This window comes from Eschscholzia californica, unplaced genomic scaffold (genome assembly GCF_041429995.1).
Source record: "Eschscholzia californica isolate CP2 unplaced genomic scaffold, dmEscCali1.0.p SCAF_6, whole genome shotgun sequence".
Classification (NCBI taxonomy): domain Eukaryota; kingdom Viridiplantae; phylum Streptophyta; class Magnoliopsida; order Ranunculales; family Papaveraceae; genus Eschscholzia; species Eschscholzia californica.
The window spans coordinates 33825259-33848044 of NW_028238483.1; the positions used below are offsets into that span (position 1 = coordinate 33825259).

Below are 22786 nucleotides of genomic sequence, written 5' to 3' on the forward strand. Positions count from 1 at the left end.
GTTCATGTTTATAGTGTTTATCTTTTTCTCTTCAGCTAACTTATTCTTAACCATGAACTATAATATAGCTTTGGCTGGTCATAGTTCTTACCAAAATTTACCCGTTGATCCTTCGGGTACTTTTTTCCTGAAAGTCATTTTCAACGTACTAGATACACAAATGTTTAAAGTACGCCCGCCTGTAAACTCTTGACACTTTCTGTCCTATGTGATTAGTAGGATAAGGTTTACTCCTGGGTGTAATTGTATCATTTTTGTACTAGATAAAGACTCGAACCACTTACATTGATAACTCATAATGCTTACTAGGTATAGCACGGACGTGACAAAACTCATTGAACTCATTACGTGGTTAGCACGTATGAAGGTACAGTACCTTTGTATGTATTGCATTTTGATGTGGTTTGCTATAGCTGGTTTTGCCTTTGCCCCTTGGTCTTGCACCTTTTCCTTTAATCTCATTGATGCTAAAGTGACTAATTTCGTCTGGTATGGCATATCACTTGAATCAGTTTAATTAGAGGATGATTCAATCTGCAACACTTTTATAATAGTTAAGACTGAGAAGAATTGAGAGAGCGATTCAATTTAAGTAGAGATTATATTTGTGAACAAATAACTAATAATACTTGTAATCTGGATAATCAGAATATAAGAATTTTCTTGAATCTGATCTTCTGTAGTCTTATTTGAACTGGATAATAAGAATTTGCTTGGCAGGCAAGACTAATACCAAATGAATCAGTTTATGCTGTTGGACGGAAAATGTTTCTCAATTTTCTCCCCCAGTTGACTTCTTCCTCATTGAAGAAGCACCGATTAGTTCCTGTATTTGATATCTTCCATAATTGCAAAATTTAAGTGAACACTGCTTCATCGGGTCAGTAGTTTCTTCTGTTCCACCATTGTCACATTCAGAGTCGATCCGTTGCCTTCACTTGGAAATTATGAAACTGGTGGCTTATTCTGTCTGTTAGTTTATACTGGGGTGTGTTAGTTTGTACTGGGGACACGAGGCATAGGAGGTTGCAAATAATTCATTCATGAGTTTGGAACTTCTGATTTAGATAAATACTTATGTTATGGTTTGGGTCTTCGTCTGTCAATTCAGATTAACTCCAACTTGCTTCCGATGACCTGAAGTAGCACAGACAAACACATCCTGGTGCCCCAATAGATTGTGGTATAGAGAAGCAAAATAACTAACTCTACTATGACGCGTATCACCAAATACCAATCGATGACTATAAGAAGTTTGTCGAGGCACTCCACTATGAAGTGTCAATCGCTATAATGATATATGCAAAATGAACTGATGAAATGGGGTGGCTCCAGTATCTTAACCACCGGAATTAAAATGTACCAGTACATTAGAACAAATACTTTGCATCTACTTGAATTAATTTAGGGTTCAAAACAGCCTAGAAACTTTATTACTTGACAACAAATAAATTAATAAAACAAAACAATTGTCTACAACAAGTGATAAATACGATGAACAATAATTAGATAACAAAACGAAAGGGACGATGTTGGTCTCTACATTTCAATTGCAGATGAGAAGACTTTTGCCTAGAAACGGATAAGGTGGTTTCAATTATTCTATGAAAAGGAGTCGTCCTACCATCAACGGCTTCATTGTTGTTCCTATGTTCCTCCCAATTCGTTTCACAAATTGTTCTTTCCAATAATATATGATCAAGATCTTCCAACTCTATACTTTGAAATAACCTCTTTCGACAGCTTCGAGTAAGAACATCATCAAGACCTCGGGTAAATAGTTTTACCTTCTCTGCAATTGATCTTACAAAACAATGTTGTATAACGAGTTCTATATATTCTTCTCGGTTCAGGCTATACACGACCATTGTGCTACCTCCAGGACACAACTCCACAATTTTTCTCCTGGACCCAGACTCGTCTACTTCTTCAGTTTCCCAAACAAATGTTAGTCCCAAACCATTCGAATCTATGAACTTAGTATCCATTTCCAGAATATCCTTGCAGCTTTTATACATATATGGATCTGCATCTCGTATATCCTCCAAAGTAATTGTAGATCCAGATAAATGCAAGAAAAACAAGCGATCAAAACCGACGCCTATTTGCACATCATGCATCATTGCTAAAGCGATTATTCGACCACAAAAGCGATAATACTCAAGTTGTTGAGAATTTACTTTCCCTGCAAACATAGATAGAATGAGTTAAGGGATTGACAAAGAATATAGTTGAACACACAAAATATAACATAATGAAAACCCAAAAACAGCAATTCAGAATATTGAACAAATGTTGAAATGGTGAATATACCTGGATTAGGATAGAGCCTTTGAGGGTCATGTGGGCATGATACAAACAGAGAATTTTGTGGAGTGAATAAATGTTGGGATACCAAGAGGAACCATTCTTTTAGAATGCCAGGACTTGCTTCAAAAGCAACCTCATTTTTGAACTGAAGTGTGATTCCATTCCGCAACAAAATGGCGTCGGCGAGCCCAACATGCTCAAAAGAATCGACGAATAACTTTGATTTGTCAATGATGACCTTCATGTGGTCACAACCATTCTTAACCTGATCTGGAAACATCACGGTGATCAAATGTTTTCGAGATTCATTATTTAATAAACTCTTATATCTAAGAAGCCATTGATGATCGTCGCCTCTCTTTGACCTCATCACAAGTTTGTTTATCGAATCTCGGTGAGAACTCAAGCAAGAGGAGAGGTTCTTTTGTGCAGGATGATAAATCTTAGAGATCATGTCTAACTCCTTGAGAATAGAGAGATAATAACACCACCCATGATTAAATTCACACTCAGTACATCTTGTGTACTCAACTCCATCATCCATATAAGTTAAACCAAGATCAACGCTGTTTAGCAAGTTACTAAAATCATCATAAAATGGTCTAAGTTCCTTCACATAATTTGACTTTCCCATCACATCCTCAGAAGCCACCATGGGAAGCGAGTCAAGTGATAGACCTAGTATTGATATCACGTGCTCTTTAATATTCGTACACGTATGGAGTGTAAATGTAGAGAACTCAACAACATCTCTCTCGAATCGTGACTTTAATTCAGGAGGAACTCTGCAAAAGCACGATTCCCGGATCAACTTCATATTCACAAGCAATTGTTGTGTGAGCTCCCTTATAAAATGGTAAAAGTCACGAACAAAAGTATCTGGGACGCAAGAATAGAAAAGTCTCCTAGTGTTTCCAGGACCAATTGATTTCACTAGAGCTTCATAAGTTTGACGACAAGAGTGGTATAACAAACGTTCTGAAGTTGTTTTGTGATCACGGAGAAGATAGCATAACTCTAATATAAGAGAAGCAAATCTATGTTGAGTGGGTACAGGAAAGGATAGAATGTTAGGATAGAGAATGAGACGAATTGATTCCTCCGCTATCTCTTTGTTATTTTTAATGGGAGATTTGTATAGACTGACAAGTTCATTAAGCATTTTATAGTACTCGAATAACTTCATATGCTCTAGTTTCTTACGATTAACGGGTGTCATCTCTAAGTATTTCCTCGTACAAGCTACTAGGTATTTTCCTCTCGATCCAACATCATCATCACCACAGTTCACGAGGCACGAAATACAGGCAGACATATTTCTCAGGATTCTTACCGCTGGCTTATGACAATTCTTGCCTAGAAGGTCTCTCGTAAGATAATTTGAGTATTTTAACTTACATAAGAATCGTCCCTCATCTGATTCAGTTTTGATAAAGTCTTCGTCTTCCATCCTCTGTTATAAGAGAAAAGGATAAAAAGAAAGTTAAGTTTCGCTCACCAAAAGCTAAAAGATCAAATTTTTTCAGTTTCACTCATCAAAAGCTAAAAAGATCAAATTTTTTTCAAGGTTACAAGCAATGTTTCATATTCTACAAAAGAAGGTGCTTGAGGGAGAGAAGTGTTTCATATTCATACCTGACTGAGGTTAGCTTAATATATATCGATCGATCAGAAGTTTTCTCTCTACAACTCCAGTGATCTTCTACCGTAGACTTGTCTGTCTCTCCCTCCAGATCTAAAGTTCCTAAATATTAGTATGAAGGATTTCCAATTTCTGAATTTCCCTTCTGTTGGTCTTCTCCTAGGATTAGGTTTCTAAAAATTATAGAATTGAAGGCCTCGGCCCGGCCGACCTCATATCAACTCCAATGACCACTTTAAAAGTCACTTTCCTAAATTTCAAGTGGCACTTGAACAGTGTCACGAACACACTTTAATTTTAAAGTGTTTTTCTTAAGAGTCTTTTTTTTTTTTTTTTTTTTTTTTTGTTGAAGATTTTCTTAAGAGTCTTTATTAATAAATGTTTCACATCATCATAGAGTGTTTTATTGGAAGTTTATTAACAAAATTTTTATAAATACTAGGCGGCACTCTAAGTTTTAGAGTTTGAGTGTCCCATTTGAGACGCTCTTACAACAACTCCAATGCCAACCTACCTTAGGCAGAAAAATCATTTTTTTACGACCCTAAATTTTAAGCCTCAACTCGGTCTAAAAAATCAACCTCAATGCATTCGGGACGTACGCCTAAAATTTGTGTAACTGGGAACGTGTGTAGATATTTTGTGGGTGGGCGAAAAACGTGAGTGACCTTGTGTATATGAAATCGTGTTTATATTATTTTCGAATTAATATATTTTTAAAAAAATTTCAGATTTTAAATTTCCCACTTACGTATTAGGCTCGGGTTTGTGACATTTACGGACGGGTTTTTACCGTCCCAAATAAGCCATTTTTTTGTAGTGGGAAGTCGAATTGGAATTCGGGCAGGGAAGTTATGAAAGAAACAAGTCAAGAGATATTTTGATCTTTCCAAAAATTAGAGATGTAGAGACATATGAAGAAGCAACCCCTTGGGTTCTAAATTAGAATCAAAGTCCAAACCCAAACCCAATAGTCTAAAGAAGACCCTTTAAGAAGACCAAGTCAATGGTCTTATACCGAATCAAGACTTTCGTTTTTAGAAGTATGAGAAAAACACATCGAAAAGGGGGATTGAATTTTTAGGGTTTTTGCTAAAGAAGAACCAGGGTTTGGGGCTACAGAGCTTGAAAGAGGAAAAAGGAGGAGATGACCAAGCTTAACCGACACAAAAGGGGGCACAACTCCACTACAAGAAAATTTCGGTTTAGCGACCAAATTTGTAGCGATAATTTAAATTTCGTCACTAATAGTGGGATTCGTCAACTAAGAGACTAATTATCGCGAAATTTTTCTTTTAACAACCATATCAAAATTTAGTTGTTAAGGTCGTTGCTAAAATTGAAAAGAAAAAATTATATTCCCTCTTACGTCCTACAAAAGTTTTGGCGACGGAATTTAGAGACAAAATAATATCTCGTTGCTAAAGATGTATTTTTGACCAAATAGTCTCTTATTAGTGACTATATATAATTACTGCTAATATTATATTTCCCTCTTACGTCGCAGAAATACATATTTGATGACCAAATAAATAATTACTGCTAATATTATATTTCGCCACACAATCTAATTTTGTCACAAAAAAAGAAACAATTAGTGATATATTATTTGGTCGGCGAAAATATATTTCCTAACCATTAGATTTTTTGTCGCTAAACATTTTCGAAATGAGAAATTTGTCGCTAAAAACTTTTCAAATAAGAATTTTTTTCGTTAACAAATGACACCGAAAATCGTAAGAATAAATTTTTTATGACTAAGTATTTTCGGTTGTAGATTACAATATTTTGTAACATGATATTTTTATCACAAAAATAATTAAAAATTAAGTACTTGAAATATTTCTTTCATAAAAAAAAAAGTATTTGAAATATTTTACTCGTTGGAAGTCATCTAAGCTAACTGGTGTTAATCTCTATTTTTACAATTTTAATTTGTTACCTTACATTCAGAGAAAAAAAAAATTTTACCGACCTAATAACCATTTTGGACAATATTGTATTTTGATAATATAACATCACTAAGACGAACTAATGGTAATGACGTCAAATCAATTTGACTAGTATTACATTAAACACTGAATTTCAAACCATCTTAAATTGTGGAATTCGATTATGGCATATATCAAATCCCAAAATCATAAGACAAATTTTTACAATTTGTCAACGTAATAGCCACGGGATTATAAAAAAATTTACCAGGGGTTTATTAAAAGAATTTACTCTTTTATTGAGTTAAGGTGGGGAAATGGCTGAACAATGTAAGCGACAATTTGGTTAGCAAAAAAGGAGTGAACTGTGAGGTCCGTCCACTGATACCATTTAAGAAAAAAAAATTGTCCACCGAAATTATAATGATATAATTGTCTACAACAAGTATCTGGTCTCTCAACAAAAAAAAAATACAACAAGTATCTGGTCAAAGATTAGTTGGATAATAACTTAAAATAAGATATCAATTTCCCCACAGAAAAGTTAGATAGTGTCACGTGGACTAACCTGCGTTGTTTCTCCTTTCATTGCAAAGACAATTAGAATCTCACGATCTAAAAACACACCATAAAAGAGTCAAAGACTCAACTCTTCGTCGAAACATGTGAGCACCTCATTGTGATTTGAAGCAAATACAAAGAAATCAGTAATTCATACCCATGTAACAACGTTATCACATAATTTTATAGGGTTTTATGAGCTTACCCCCTCATTACTAATTAGTGATTGAGTTTACTTCCTTTGACTTACTACTTTGGTTAAAAACAACGAGTCAATGTTTAGCGTGTAAAAAAGAATATGACTACCATGAATAATGATATCGTAACATGATTTTGGTAATTGTAATTTCTTATTTTAGGCTTTGGTTCAATCAAGTATGTGATTCGTAAAGACTTATATTGTTCGTAGATTATTTAACTTACGACTCTAATTTTTTTACTCCAAACATCGCCCCTAGTATTTTGTCGAAAATAGTAAGTCCAACGGTAAACTTAATTACCATTTAGTGTTGAGTGGATAAAGTCAAAAAATCCAATTTTAGAATGGAACTTTTGAGATATATTTATCACATAATTTCATATTGATTCAATTATAAATAAAAATTTGAAAAATATAATATTATTGGTTTAACAGTAATTGTTGTCCTTGTTTTTTTTTTTTGTTGATTTAATTGTTGTCCTTGTTGCATCGAAACATTGAAATGAAGAGAAGCTTATTATTTAACATACCTTACAAGGATATTTAAGAAATTTAAAGAGATACCGATTCAAATTATATTTTTTTTTTTTGAGACTTAATTTGATGTATTAATAACACAATAAAAACTAATGAATTTTTTTTTTTTTTTGTTGAACTAAATGAAAAGAAGTTAGTACCACAAAATAAAGTTAGGGAGAGGTAGAAAAAGAAAATACACCATTGTGCTTGTACACAGCAAGAGAATGAAGATAAAGTGATTTGGATGAGGATGACCTAACAGAGAGAAGAAATTTGGGTGTGTGCCCATAACTTGTTATTTTGTTTGAATTATATGAGGTTGGGCCCTTTTATTATTACAAACACTAGGATCCGTTCTTTAGTTTGGGTAAAAGAAATTAAGAGTGCCTATATACAACTAGTGAACTGCTAATACTTCTAAACCCTTTCTTAGGATGGTTAGGTTGGGGCTCAAAGCAGCTGCTTTGGCTGCTTTGGGCCTGGGCCGCCCCAGTATATGCGTGTGTGTATAAGTAATTCCCACAAATGTAAGTATTTTTTATTTATCTAGTCTTTTGTCCTACTCGACTTTTTACTGTATGTTCGATAATGTTTGGCTACGGTTGATATACCTTGACCATGCCCAACATTATATGAATGCGTTGCACCACATTTATATGAATGTGTCGCACCACATTTTCGTTTAGAGCGTGCTCCATCATATATGTTAGAGCAACACAACCCGTTATTTGTACAGCTGAATTACTAACGGAAAACTTTCAATTGTACTCGTTCAATTTGTGGTTTGTTTTTATTTCTTTACTCCCAAAAAATAGAAGAAACTCTCCTTCCCACATTTTCTCTCTCAATTCCCTCTCTCAAAAAATCAAAACCACATCCAAATCGTATGAACTGAAGGAGGCGTGGAAGTTTGAATGTCATTGCAGTTCAGTTAAAATTATCATGTTTACTGTGAGGGTGGGGTTGTGGCAATTTGTTTTCTAGTACAGGCTTAATTTTTGTTTAATTAAATCGGGTTATTACAATCTCGCATCTTACATATGTAACATATCTTACAATCTGAAATCTCCAAAAATCACTTGCAATTATCATCTTGAACGGACTCTTCCTTTTTTTTCTCGGAGAGTTTGAGGTGGTTGAAGAAATGTCTACTGATTTCAGATTTTAGTTTTGGTTACTCTTTCAAAATCTTTTTCGGTTTACTTAAATTTCTCTGAGAGCATGAGGTGTTTGAAGAAATGTCTGGTTTTAGTTTTAATTAATAGTAGCTTATAGTCCGTGTCTCTGGCACGAAAGTTTTCTCTAACACTTAACATAAGATTAATATTTGGACTTATTAGCAATCAAACACCATATCCACCACGCTCGCAAAGAATAATAATAATGACATTTATAAATGCATGTTGACTCCTCTTTATTTGCAACAACTACCTCTATTTTATAGGCACAACAAAGGCACATCACTCTTGGATCTGGAAAAATATAAGAAAACACTACAACATCATTGAAAATCTATCCACTTGGGAGGTACACTCAGGTAATGATATTAATATATGGTCTGACAACTGGATCCCTGAAATAAATGGAACGTTGATAAACAACAACAACTCCAATCTAACCAAAGTGGCTCAGCTTATCACGAATAACAATTGGAGTAATAATGCACTCAATGCCAACTTTGATTCCAATACTCAGAACCTCATCAGAGCCATCCCGGTGAACAACGAAGGTAAAGATCAACTCAAATGGAAGCTCACCAAATCGGGTAAATTCACTGTTGCATCTATGTACCATCACTTAAGCACCAATAATATCACCCAGAATCCTAGCTCTCATAACTGGAAGTTCATCTGGTCTCTCCCGACCATTCCACGTATCCAAATCTTCATATGGAAAATTTGTAACAAAGCTCTCCCGGTTAGAGAGAGAATTGGTAAATACATTGATAACAACACTAAATGCCCAAATTGCATAGACACTGAATCTATTGAGCATGCTCTATTACACTGTGTTATAGCGAAAAATATATGGTTCAAATTCAATATCATCTCAGAGAATATCATGTCCATTGAGGAGTGGATCTTCTCGTGGGAAGAAAATCCTGACCTTTTTTATACGAAAGAGAATATTCACTTTACTACTATCCTATGGATCTTATGGAAAATACGATGTGACCACTGTTTTCAACATGAAATCAATGATCTCCATCAAATTATCAAAATGATAGAAAACTTTCCGAAATATAACAAAAAACCCGAGAAAAACAACCAAAAAACCAAAGAAAAATGGCAGCCTCCGACCAATGACTTTATTAAGATTAATGTAGATGCATCGTTCTTAAATGTAACATCCAATACGGGAATCAGTTTAATTGCTCATGATGTAGAATCAAAATTTATAGCAGCGCAAGTCAAATCAGCGAGAGCGAGAAACAGTGAAGAATGTGAAGCCATGGCAATCTTATTCGGTTTAGAATGGGCGAAAGCAAAGAATCATAAATCAATAATCATTGAAAGTGACAACATCAATCTAATCAAACACCTTCACAACAAACATCATACAATTAGCTGGCAATCTCATATCCACATCAGAAGAATTCGAGAAAGTAGAAAAGAATTCGATGCGGTCTAATTCAAATACACAAGGAGAGAACTCAACTCGAATGCAGACAAATTAGCGAAATGGGCAAGGAAAAGAAACAAAAGCAAGACGTGGAAGAATGTTCCTTGTATTTTAGTTGATAAATATTGTAATAACGTTTTTATAAATTAATGCAAAGCTAGTTCAACAAAAAAAAAAAACTTCAATTGATTGAGGTGTCACTTTTTTTTTTTTTTTATTGAGGTGTCACTTAAAAAGATTTTGATTCCCAATAGTTATCCTAACATGAAACTAAATCATATCGGGTATACCTTCATCAAAAAAAAAAAAAAATCATATCGGGCATAAGAGCATCTCCAATGCAAAACTCAATCTTAGAAATTCCGAGTGCCACTTAAGATTTTTAGAATTTTTCTTTTAAACCATCTCCAATGCAACACTCTATTTGGATCTCTAAGATGACGTGTCGAGGGTGGAATAGAGATATCTCAAGAGGACACTCTAGAAATAGAGTGTCCTCTTGAGATATCTCTAATTGTCCACCTCATCAATATTTGATTTTCAACCAATAGAAATCGAGTCTTCTATATTTTCAAAAATAACTAATTATTTATTTACAAAAATAACCATGACACATAAGTAAATAAGATAAGTTTAGAGTTTTGCATTGGAGACACCAAAAATTTGAGGATCTCTATTGACTCCATCTAAGAGTGAGAATCTCAATTGAAACTTGACACATAGGATGAATAGAAATTTTTTTGAGTTTTGCATTGGAGATGCCCTAAAGGGTTAATCCCTTTCCTTCCTTAAGTCGGGTCCCGCCAATTTCAATGTATGGAAAACAAATTTGTCTTTCTATATCCTATAAGCAAACTTCCGTCATGATTTTTGAAATGTGATCTTACGGTTTATTTCCTTAAACTATTAAAATTATGAGGATCTTAAAGATTTAAGAATCATATTGCAAAATGAGTAAGGGCTCCTAAATAATATTCAAATTTAAAAAAAAAAAAATTGTCCCAATCAACACAAATTCATTCTGTTTTATTATATAGATTTTGAATTTCAAAACATGTGCGTCTTCAAATGTATTTTACTTATTTTGGATTAATGTGGCTGTGAAGGAGAAGAATAAGAAAAACTGGCAGTTAAAGATAGAGAGGCACAGAAGAAGTCGGTCTTCCACGGTTCCACTTCCACCCTCCTTCGGTATGGGTATATTAAATCTATGAAGAGTTTACAGATAAAAGTGTTAAATTAAGTCAGCATATCTTCCACCCAATTTTGTTGCTAGCTCAATAAGAAGTTATAGGATCTCAGATGCTTGGTAACTCATGTAAGATAGTTTTTTGGTCGAAAAACAAGAGATTTGCCTAGCCAGTTTCCTACCGCATCATAGCATCCAACATATTTAAGCCATTTTAATGGGCCGGTAATTATAAGGCCCAAAATGAGGAAGTTAAAGAGAATCAGGCCCGATACTAAATAATAATGAGGAAAAAACCCAGTAGGTAAAAATACAATTTTACCCTCCAAAATGAAATTTTCCGCCCAAATCAGCGTTCTGAACATTTCTGAACAATTCTTGGTTTGCTCTCGACAATTTTGTAAATTTCTGAACAAATCTTAGTTTGTCTCAACAATTTGTAAATTTTTGAACAAATTCGTTTTTGCTTAGACATTGTTTTGCCAAAATATTTCGCATTTTTTTCTTTTGCATTTTACATAGACAAACAAACACAAACATTTTGGCTACAACATTTTTCGATTTGTCTTGTGAAAAAATAAATGGTTTTCGCATTTTCTGTTTTGCTTTCGACATAAATATAAAGACTAAAGCATTTTTTATTTGTCCTTTACAAAAATTAAAATGTTATGCATATTATCCTTTGTATTTAACAAATCCGTTAACGAACAAATAATATTTTGACTAATACATTATATATGTTGTTAAGAACATAATTATATATGACGCCAACATTTTATAATAAGTCGGGACATTATTATAGATATTGTCAACATTTTATAACAACACAATGATATATGTTGTCAACATATAAGGGTAAAAATGGAATTATGAAAAAAATATGTTGCCTTGTTAACAACATAATTACATATGTTGTGAACATTTTGAAAAATGTTAAAAAAATGGGTTTTTTTGACATTATTATTTTCGAGTGGGTTTTTTTCTTATTAGGGTCTAGATTTTTGGGTTTTTCACTCATTTTTTCATGCCATTTGAAAATAATTGGAATAACATTCAACATTCTTCACCCGGTCCTTCCCCATTGCTTCTTATACCCGAGGACTACAAGAAGATTCCTATGTTCCTTATAGTATTTCCCATTATGAAATTTCTCCGTGTGGAAAACCATAACAAAGTTTCCAAACACTGCCATTTATAGCTATATTATTCAAAGTTCTTTTTGTACTCTAACTATTTCACATATGTTTCTGTTATTTTTTCATTAAAGGTTGTCCATAATGAAGTTTTTTTTTTTCAACTTTTCTTTAGTTTCAAAGTAACATCTCTCTCTCTCTCTCTCTCTCTCTCTCTCTCTCTTATACATATATGTCTTTTTACTTTCACTTTCATGTGTAAGATTATGTTTCTGGTAAGAAGACTTACTAATAATTTTGTACTTGTATTAAGCATATAAGCCTATAAGTACTTCATTCTATTTCAGGTTATGTTTGTGAGTTTAAATTTAATGTTCGTATTATTATTATTATTTATAAACATCTAAAATTGTTTATACGCAGGAGCGGATGTTTCAATTATTTAGAGAATCTACAACATGTGTGTGCAAGAAACGTAGACCACTATGTATGAAAATTACAACATTTGCCACTTCCGTCGGATGGAAGTAATTGAAGAATTTCTTACTCTAATTGGTTTAGGTGTATTTGATGGAAAGACCTCTCTAGACACAAGTAAACTTCGATTATTTGTTGTTTCTATATTTTCTTGACTTAGATTAAAATTATTGTTTGTACTTAAGAATTCACATCATGTGGCGAGAAATCAAAGGTTCAAAATCCTCTCTTACATTTTTATTTATAGCATGCAATATAAAAGCCCCCATTTTCAACCCCCCTTAGGCTAGGACCCCAAAGGGAAATTTTAAATGACTCTCCATTTTTGTTATATACACTCACATCTAAGGTAGTTTTTGTTGATGTCAAGGAGATGTGAGTGTGGCAGGTAAAATTGGTAAGTGTATTGACCCCAAATTGTTTCCGCCGACCCTAGAACTAGAAGGTTGTTAGCTAGATTACGGGCCTCCCAATGTTTGTGTGCACCTACCAAATTTGTGAGGCCCAACAACTCAGGCTACTATAACATTTTTCGGGGCACCTATACAACAAGTTGGAAAAGTTTCAAATTCTACAAACATGCCAAGTGAACCCACGAAAATATGTCATTCTGACTTGATATGTTTATTTTATTTTATTTGGTCCATGCGATTGACATGTGTAGACACAGTCACTCATTATGTCAAAATATTACTGCTCATTACAACATTAATTCAAGAAGCACACTTGACACAGCCACATCCAGGACTGCACTTGTAATGAGCTTTCCCAACACCACCGGGTCGTGGTGTGTTGGTGCACTGGCTACATGGGTTGCACCCACAATGCTCCTCATATTTTTATTTGCCCACTAAACACTTCCTCTAACGGTGCTTCTACGATTAAATGACGACAAAATATATTTAGTCGATAAAAATTTCCTGAAATCAAAATATATAGATTAACGACAAATGTTTTTATCGCCAGACCCCTTTTTTCTTGTACTCTATCAGGTCTTGAATGCGAACAACAACAGTTCTGCTTGCACAGATGGGGCGTGAGCTCCATTACAACTAGCTTGGGTTGTTCTCAAATCTAGAGTTGGGGGTGTGCGCTTGAGATGCCTTCTTCCGACCTGAGAAGATCAGTAGCTTGGCCGAACCCTATCTTTTTTCTTTGTTCGGATCTATTTTGACTTTCCGCCTATTACTTTGGCCGAAAATTATAGAACTTTTACTCCCTATATCATTGTCTACCTACTTTTTTTTGTGCTTTGGTGCTTAATTTGAAAGAAAATACTATAAATGTAGGAAAAAGAACTCCAAATAAACTACCTATCTCAAAAGAGAAAACTACAAACGAAGCTATGAGTTGGCGGACGAAGATCAAACAAGTGGCAACTTCTGATCTTTATCGCCTGAAAAAATAGTAGGTTGGATCACAAGACAGCTAGTAGATTTTCAATCACCTAAGGTCTCAATAAACCAAACCTATCACAAAATAAGAATCGAACAGAAGAAGACACAGCTTGTCAAATCATATCAACACATTCTCACCCAAAACACCAAATTCAACTCATAAAATGGTTGGAGTAATTCATGCAATTCAATTTCTCTTTTTGTGGGTTATATTCAATTTCGAGGTCCACTTGATGATCACACTTTTCATCCGTGTTTGCATCGACTTAGTCCTTGATGGGTTATGAAAGTGTCTCATCTAAGTCGTTTAATTTAGGCAAGTTAGGCCACTTCGAGGCTTTATTATAATAAAATCATTGGTTTGCTTGATTAGGTGTCTTTTGCAAGTTATGAGTGAAAAAAGACTAAACAAGGAAAAAAGATACTTAAAGGGCATTTCGATCATATACAGACATAGGTATTCTTGTAATTTGGACAAGATCGACATATGAGTGAAAATTAGAGTCAAAGACTAACCCGTAGATGAAAACAAAATTCAAATTGAAGTTCGGACGGGTAAATTAACCAAAATCAAAGTTGTAGTCAAATAAAGATGGGTTCGGGACAAACACGGGATCCATTTGATCGAGTGGGTCACCTGGTGCGAATTGGAGGGCGCTGCTACTTATTTTCCGCAACTTGGGAAGTAACCAAACTATTCCAACAGGCTCAATCTGGTGTTTTGCGATTGACCCTTCCTCGCGTACTCGGGTACGTTAAGATTCACGTGTCCATGCATCCGAGATCGGACGGCCATTGCTGCCGCATCAACATTCCCATACCCACGCTTCATGTTAACTTGCCTAATCCTAACCCCTAGTCCCCTTCCCCTAACGGCCTAAACTCCCATTAATTCTCTAGTCAACAGTAGCATCTTTTGGCCACAGTTTCTACTAAAATTCCAGATTTGCCCTTTGTTTTTTCCATTAGTTCTCTAGCCAACCACGGCGGGTTTCTTGTGTAAAAAGTAAACGAAATTCATATTTTAACCCTGTTTCTTCTCTTTTCTCTCATTTAACCCTGGCCACCCATATAAATAGATCTTTTTTTATTTTTGTTCACACTTGGTTGTCCAAGTGGTTGATAGTATTAACATAAATTCTAAAATTCTTAAGGTTCAATGTCTGATTCCCATAGAAGGTGGAAGTTTGTCGGACTTTAAGTTTTATGTTGTTGGGCTTTAGATCCCTTTAATTATTGATTTAACTCAGATAATGGTTAACGTAGATTGCAGTGGATTTCTAAAAAAAAAAAATCTTTGGTATCAATAATGGGAGACTCCCTCTCTATCTCACCCATCTATTCTAAACCCTCTCATAGCTCCCTTTTCTCCCAATTTTTCAGTCATTTCTTATCACAATCCCTCTTTATTATTTGTTTTTCCTAATCATTTCCATTCTCTTTCCCACTTGATCCCGAATCAAAATCAATAGAGTTGGCATTAGAATTTAATCTTTTTCAAATCCAAACATCACGTTCCTAATTTAATTACCTGAATCAAACCCCTCAATGGAAAATAAAACTCTATTAATAAGTTGATATTCCATCTTTGATTTCGGCAAGTTTAAGATCACGTTGAGTACTGTTTGACGAGCTCCCAGGTTGGAAGCTTCTTTTTTGTTTTTGTTGGTTGTGTGTTTTTTTTTCGAGAGAGAAAAAACCTCTGCTATTTTTGTTCAGGTTGTGGGCTCTTGGAAATGGTCTTTTGATCTTCAAGGATCCAGATCAAAATTTTTAGGAGGGGCTTAGATTAAAAACGAACAAAAATATGGATTAAAAACAATATTTTAAACTACTAGAAATGGATTCTCACGCCCATGTGTCACTTTCACATCAGATGAGGTCTGGAGTACGTCCAAATCGCTGCCTTTTCTAGCATTTCTCTATCAACAAACTGTAAGACATTTCAAAATATACTCGAAACTGAAGAAAATCATCATGACTGAAATTGAAAACAAAATCGAACTCAAAATGCTTTTGTACCCAAAGATATATCCCTTTGATTGGCCGGTTGACAAACACTCGATTCAAGAGTTGGTTGGTCGGTGAGGGGTCTGGTCCACTGTTTCACCTGAGGTTACGAAGAGAGAGACAGAAGCGTAAGCGATGTTAGAGAGAGAGCAAAGAGGGTTTATATCTTTAATGATGCCTTCCGTGGTGAAAATTGGCAGGGATTTGATGGTAATATAATTTTTAGGTGGGGGTTAGTAGGAGGAACATATCAAAAGGATCAAAAATAGATTTAATTTTAAGACCAGACCCAAAACCCTTTTTAGATTTTCATTTGGACCTCACTATAATTCTCTGATTATTTGGGCGCGTAACTGGTCAGGCTACTATACCAGTACCACTACCGTATTTCTATTTCTCTCTCTGCCTTTCTCTCTCTACCTTTCTCTCTCTCTTCTGAGTTCTGATCATGGAGACAATCCGGCAGCTTAAAGAAGATATAGAGCGTATTGAAGGAATCAAAGGAGCACTCATTTTCTCTGATGAGATGAAACATTCCAAGGAAATAGAAATTAATGTTGAGCAGATGGAGAAAGACAAGAAAAAAGCAAAGAACAAGAAGAAACACCAAGAAGAGATAGACAAGAAGAAAGCTCAACTTGACATTATGATGAGGAAATTTTCAGAAGAACAAAAAGATGTTATGAGGAAGGAGAAGGAGTTAGAAGACAAGCTTCTCTTGATGAACAAGAAGATGTCTGATTTGCAGTTCACCTATGGACATTAGACACTTAGCTTATGAATTTAGAGACCTAAATTTTAACTTTGTTAGACTTGATTTTGGTTTTTGGATCTAGTTTCATATGGATTTTTGTTTGAACCTGGTTTTCTTGGATCATAGTTATTTGGTAGTATTTGTTATTACTCTCTTGCAGGTAGGAAGGTTAGTTTACTAATCATTCTTGATTTGATAAATTTCAGACTTGATGTGAAATGAAAATGTGAAGTTCTTGTTGTTTCTTTTTTATTAATCTGTTAACAGGCCACTGAATGATTTATGTTGTTTGCTTGCATTGGTTCTCTACTAATTTCGTTTTTAATTGGCTGTAATTTCCATTTTTATCGGAAGGAGGGATGCCACTTGAAGTGGATTGGTGTTTTTTCAGGATGCATAGAGAGTTTCCATTGGTTTTCTAAGTATCTCACTTCTCTAATTTGAATATATTGTTGTTAAGAGAGGATCTGTCCTGTTTTTACCCCTTGGTTCTCAACTAGATAGAATGAGTTAGCATTGATTTATATCTCACAATTTGTTAATGCTGGTGATTTTCTGCGTCACTTTCGTAAAAGTGGATGTATCAGATATCTCTATGATGTAAGGTTACTGCCACTTACTTATTTGGTATTTACTTGATCAATCTCTAGGTTTTAATATCTCCAAAGGATATCGACCTCTGTATGATTCTTTCTAGATGCAACACCTTCACCTGACACTCGTTTTTGTATATTTTGATTCTTTCAGTCACATAAATCTCAAAGGATATCAACCTCTGTATGATTGTAAGCACAGCAATGGCGCAAAGGTTTCTAACTCATACATATTTTAACTTGAACTATATCAAATACAGTTGTAGATATCAACTTTTTTAACCATATGTATATAATGTGCATATCCTGGAATTAGATCGAGTATAAATGCCCTCAAAGTTTTTTCACTACTCATTTTAACAACTAGAACTGTTATTTAGTTTATCAATTCCTACCCGTTGAGTCCAAATTCAGGGTGTGAAGGCATGCATTTTTTGCTCTGTCCTGCAAAGATTCGCAGGTTGCTTAGGTAGCATGAAGCCATGAATCAGCATTTACTGTATGCTTGTTCACCTTCCACGAAACAAAGACACTGGGTCTAAGTGAAGTTTAGCTTAAAATAGAGGATAGAATGTGTCACTTCCAAATTAGTGTTAGTGGTTGTTTAAATTTCTTGTGCACTACACTCATCTGGCCCATATTTCAGAATAAAAGTTGCATGTGCAGGAGCGAGATTACAAACAAGTCGGTTCTGAAGGAAACTTTCACAACCTACAAAGAGGAGAGGTAATTAACGCATATTTTCTTAAGTGCACCAAAAGTTCCATGAATAATTTATTCATTAACCTTTTGCAGGACATCAAAATAACTGCAACATACACTGATACTACTGGTGCTGTTCGGATTAATACTGTCAATTCTAAGGATCTATCTGCTTCGTGGGTCTGGCAAAACCCAGACGACGACAACTCATAGAAAATAAGCAGTAGACAGGTTCTCTTTTAATTCACAGTTTAGTTTGAGATGACAAAGTAATTCACAGGTTCTTTTTAGCTCTAGCCAATTAATGTTTAACAGACTGACTTTCAGGAAGAGGATTTATCTCTACAAGGCACAAAGGGAACAAAAGACAGTTTCAGACTTTCAACCGGTGAGCCTGGGTCTACGCTTGGAGAGAGTCAATATGAAGAAGTTCCAATCAATTATGTGAAGCTTAAACGTCGGGTAAAATGAGTGTTCTTTTAAATCTATTTTCTAGATTCATTTTATGAATTGTTTGTGTTTATGACAATAATAGTTTTTCAGGAATTACGTCAAGAAAGAAAGGAGCGTCGAGCTGCAGAGCTAATACAATATGATCAAGATGCTGAAAATCTGATGCAAGCAGTAGCAATAGAACGATCAAAACAGTTTAACACCACTGTCAGGGGAAAGACAGTATATGGAGGAGGGATTACGAAAACCCAAACTCTGATTCTAGTCTGAAACTTATGCGGGATCAGATCATAATGGCGAAGGCATATGCAAGTATTGCTAAGTCCAAGAATGAACTTCATGTCTATGATTCTCTTCTGAAACACATCATAGATAATCAACGTGTCATTGGAGAAGCTACTTCAGATGCAGAGCTGCATCCAAGGTACTAAAGGCACAGTTTGAATCCAACTACCGTTAAGTTGTTTTTCATAACTCCCATTACTGGATATGAAAATAAAATATGTTTATGTTAACTAAATTATTCTGCGCGAAGATGATTTTCTTAGTAAAATCATATTAGGAACAAGACTTCGTTTTATGCATTTTATATCTCTATTCACTTGTTTTCACATTTTATAATCTTCCTTCTTATAATTGAATCTCTTGCAGTGCACTTGATCGAGCAAAAGCTATGGGTCATATTTTATCAACAAAAAAGGACCAGTTTTATGACTCTGGTGTAATAACAAGGCAGTTGCGTGCCATGCTTCAGTCAACAGAAGAAAGCATAAATACATTAAAGAAGAAAAGCGCATTCTTGATCCATTTAGCCGCAAAAACTGTTGCCAAACCACTGCATTGCCTCCCTCTTCAGCTTGCAACAGACTATTTCTCACAGGGCCATGGAAGCAGAGAAATCACAGACAAATATAAGCTCGAGGACTCCTCTCTGTATCATTATGCTATATTTTCTGATAATGTACTTGCCACGTCCGTGGTTGTTAATTCTACCGTATTACATGCAAAAGAGCCTGAGAAGCATGTATTCCATATAGTCACAGACAAACTGAATTACGCAGCGATGAAGATGTGGTTCCTCGTCAGTTCTCCTTCAGGTGCAGCTATCCAAGTGGAGAACATTGATGAATTCAAGTGGTTAAATTCTTCTTACTGTTCTGTTCTTCACCAACTTGAATCTTCACGAATAAAAGAATATTATTTCAAAGCGAATCTTCCGTCTTCCTTGTCAGATGGATCCGATAATCTTAAATACAGGAACCCCAAGTACTTGTCTATGCTGAACCATCTGAGGTTTTACCTTCCTGAAGTGTATTCGAAACTAGATAAGATACTATTTCTGGACGATGACATTGTTGTTCAAAAGGATTTGACACCTCTCTGGTCTGTCAATATGCAAGGGATGGTTAATGGTGCAGTTGAAACGTGTAAAGAGAGTTTCCATCGGTTTGATAAGTATCTCAACTTCTCTAATCCGAAGATATCTCAGAATTTTGATCCAAATGCTTGTGGGTGGGCATTTGGAATGAACATGTTCGATTTGAAGGAGTGGAAGAAACGGGACATTACTGGAATATATCACCGCTGGCAGGACATGGTATGGAAAATCAATCACCTCACTCTCTTCTTTCCTGTTTCTGTCTAAGCTAATATCTTGATTGAAACGTTTGTCCTATTCAATCATATTGATTCATATGCTAAGCTTTTTAATGTGTTTTCGTTGTGGCAGAATGAAGATCGGATGCTTTGGAAGCTTGGGTCACTGCCACCAGGATTGATCACATTCTACAACCTCACACCCATTAGATAGAAGCTGGCATGTTTTAGGGCTTGGTTACGATCCAGCGCTTAACCAAACAGAGATAGAGAATGCAGCAGTCGTCCACTACAACGGGAACTACAAGCCGTGGTTGGATCTGGCAGTGACCAAGTACAAATCATACTGGTCCAGATATGTAATGTTTGATAATCCATACCTTCAAAGGTGCAATATCAACTTCGACTGATATTTTGATTAGATTTCCCCATACAAGATGGCAAATTTTCTGTAATGCCATACCCATTTTGCTTTGTCCTTATCTGTGATACCCAACTCAATCAATTAGTTCTCACTAAAAAGAAATGAAATTGTGATTAGATTTTAGACTGAAAATTGTTACTGCTTAGTTCCTGTCCTGAAATGTGTATCTTGTTCGATGAGATGGATTGCTTTACATGGTAATAGAGGTCATGAAATGGGTATCTGGGGAATCAAATGGTCGAAAACCCCACTAAGCCCAAATTGTTTTGTTCTTTATACTATACTATACTATACTATACTATACTATACTGTAATAGGCAGTTTCTAAAGTTTCTAATATGATGGATATAGGCGGTTTAGTTTGGATGCATGTAGGCAGTTTCCAATAAACTCAAGGCGGTTTTGGTTTCCAAAAATTGAAGTCGGTGGTGAGCATCCAATTTAGAGATGGTCGGCTTATACTAATATTTAAAACTTTAGAAACTGCCTATTACAATTGATCCGATTATGAAGATTGATCCGATTATGAAGATTAATCGAAAAGCTAAGTCAAAATCAAATATGCGAACAGAATTTAACGAGGTTCGGCTTTAAAGCCTACGTCCTCGGGCGAACAAGAAATCTTTATTGAAGGATAGATGAAGACGACTAACACAACCCGCAAGTTCGTCCCAAGATGGTACCGTATAGTAATAACCTTCTATACTAAATCTTCGACGACCGAGAAATTTAACACCGCTCAAAAACTATGAAAAATTTCTCTCACTCTTACTCTCTCTCTTTAGCTCTCTCTAAAGAAGAGTTGTTGTTGCTTGTGTTGGTGTTGGTTCAAAGCACTCAAGTCCTCTATTTAAATATTAGTATAAGCCGACCATCTCTAAATTGGATGCTCACCACCGACTTCAATTTTTGGAAACCAAAACCGCCTTGAGTTTATTGGAAACTGCCTACATGCATCCAAACTAAACCGCCTATATCCATCATATTAGAAACTTTAGAAACTGCCTATTACAATTCTCCACCTCGTACACAATTTGATATATTTCAAATTTTGGACGAACACCAGGATACTCCTTGTAAGATATATCTGCTTCTTATAACTTCATCCGACTGCACCATATGACCATGGTTGCCTACGTACCCTTTTACAGGATCAAGCCTACCGTAGTTCTACCAACCCTTCACATAAAGATTACCTTGTCGCCATTACGCCCTTTCGGGCGACTTAACACGAGCCTATTTGTAGCAATTCCAAGCAATGCTGAAACTTGCTACACGTCACCACTTTAGTCAACATGTCCGCGGGATTCTCATCTGTGTGTACCTTCATGAGAGAAACATCACCTTCCTCTATGACATCTCGTACAAAGTGATACCTGACATCGATATGCTTAGTACGAGCATGATGGACCTGATTCTTCGCCAAGTGGATCGCACTTTGACTATCACACCATAAATCTACGCACTCCTGCTTAATCCCTAGATCATCCAGAAGACCCCACAACCACAATGCTTCCTTCACACCCTCGGCCATAGCCATATACTCGGCCTCCGTAGTAGATAACGCAACTGTAGATTGTAACATCGATCGCCAACTAACTGGAGCACCATGTACCTTAAACACATAACCAGTAGTAGATCGTCTTCTATCTAGATCGCCAGCATAATCCGAGTCAACATAACCGCTTACCTGACATGTGTCTCCACCAAAGCACAAACCCGTATCAACAGTACCCTTCAAGTACCTCAAGACCCACTTCACAGCTTCCCAATGTGTCTTCCCCGGGTTTGCCATAAACCTACTAACCACACTGACCGCCTGTGAAATATCCGGACGAGTACACACCATAGCGTACATCAAACTGCCAACTGCACTAGCATACGGTACACGATCCATATGATCCTTCTCCACCGTAGTAGTGGGAGATTGTTTTCCCGAGAGCCTGAAGTGTGGTGCCAAAGGTGTTGACACCGCCTTCGCATTCTGCATCCCGAATCGAGAAACTACTCGTTCGATGTAACCTTTCTGATTCAAGTACAGTTTCTTACTTGACCGCTCTCTCTTAATCTCCATTCCCAGTATCTTCTTTGCAGCGCCCATGTCTTTCATCTCAAACTCTTGACTGAGTTGAGATTTCAACTTATCTATCTCCACCATGCTTCGAGAAGCAATAAGCATGTCATCCACATACAAAAGGAGATAAATAAAGTCACCTTCGCGAAGCTTCTTGATGTATACACAACAATCATAGTCACTTCTGCGAAAACCATGCT

The 22786-nt window shown here is 35.6% G+C and overlaps 1 protein-coding gene and 1 pseudogene across 3 annotated transcripts; one reads left to right on the forward strand and one right to left on the reverse strand.

The window, feature by feature from the left end:
- Window positions 1–1370: 1370 nt before the first annotated feature.
- Window positions 1371–4404, reverse strand: LOC147533892 (E3 ubiquitin-protein ligase UPL5-like). 2 transcript variants are annotated; one of them, XM_086648160.1, is made up of 4 exons: window positions 3946–4222; window positions 3709–3763; window positions 2314–3095; window positions 1371–2185 (listed from the first exon to the last, which is right to left on the reverse strand). In XM_086648160.1, exons 3-4 carry the CDS (start codon window positions 2963–2965, stop codon window positions 1506–1508), a joined length of 1332 nt encoding a protein of 443 aa, XP_086504286.1. In that variant the 5' UTR covers window positions 2966–3095; window positions 3709–3763; window positions 3946–4222; the 3' UTR covers window positions 1371–1505. The 2 variants fall into 2 exon arrangements, with proteins under 2 accessions (XP_086504286.1, XP_086504285.1); XM_086648159.1 differs by having other exon boundaries at window positions 2314–3763; window positions 3946–4404.
- A 12034-nt stretch (window positions 4405–16438) lies between these two features.
- LOC147533893 (putative galacturonosyltransferase 3) lies at window positions 16439–20644 on the forward strand (annotated as a pseudogene). The gene is made up of 8 exons (XR_015228134.1): window positions 16439–16737; window positions 17492–17552; window positions 18004–18063; window positions 18133–18270; window positions 18367–18501; window positions 18583–18916; window positions 19144–20089; window positions 20222–20644. The product of XR_015228134.1 is annotated as a putative galacturonosyltransferase 3 (transcript).
- The last annotated feature ends 2142 nt before the right edge of the window (window positions 20645–22786 follow it).

What these genes read in the sequence shown, in the direction of transcription:
- LOC147533892 (XM_086648159.1), bottom strand. Translation starts at nt 3,760, where the DNA reads ATGGAAGACGAAGACTTTATCAAAACTGAATCAGATGAGGGACGATTC. An exon ending in AAGGCTCTATCCTAATCCAG is followed by an intron (nt 2,186 to 2,313) that starts GTATATTCACCA and finishes CTATGTTTGCAG; the next exon opens with GGAAAGTAAATTCTCAACAA.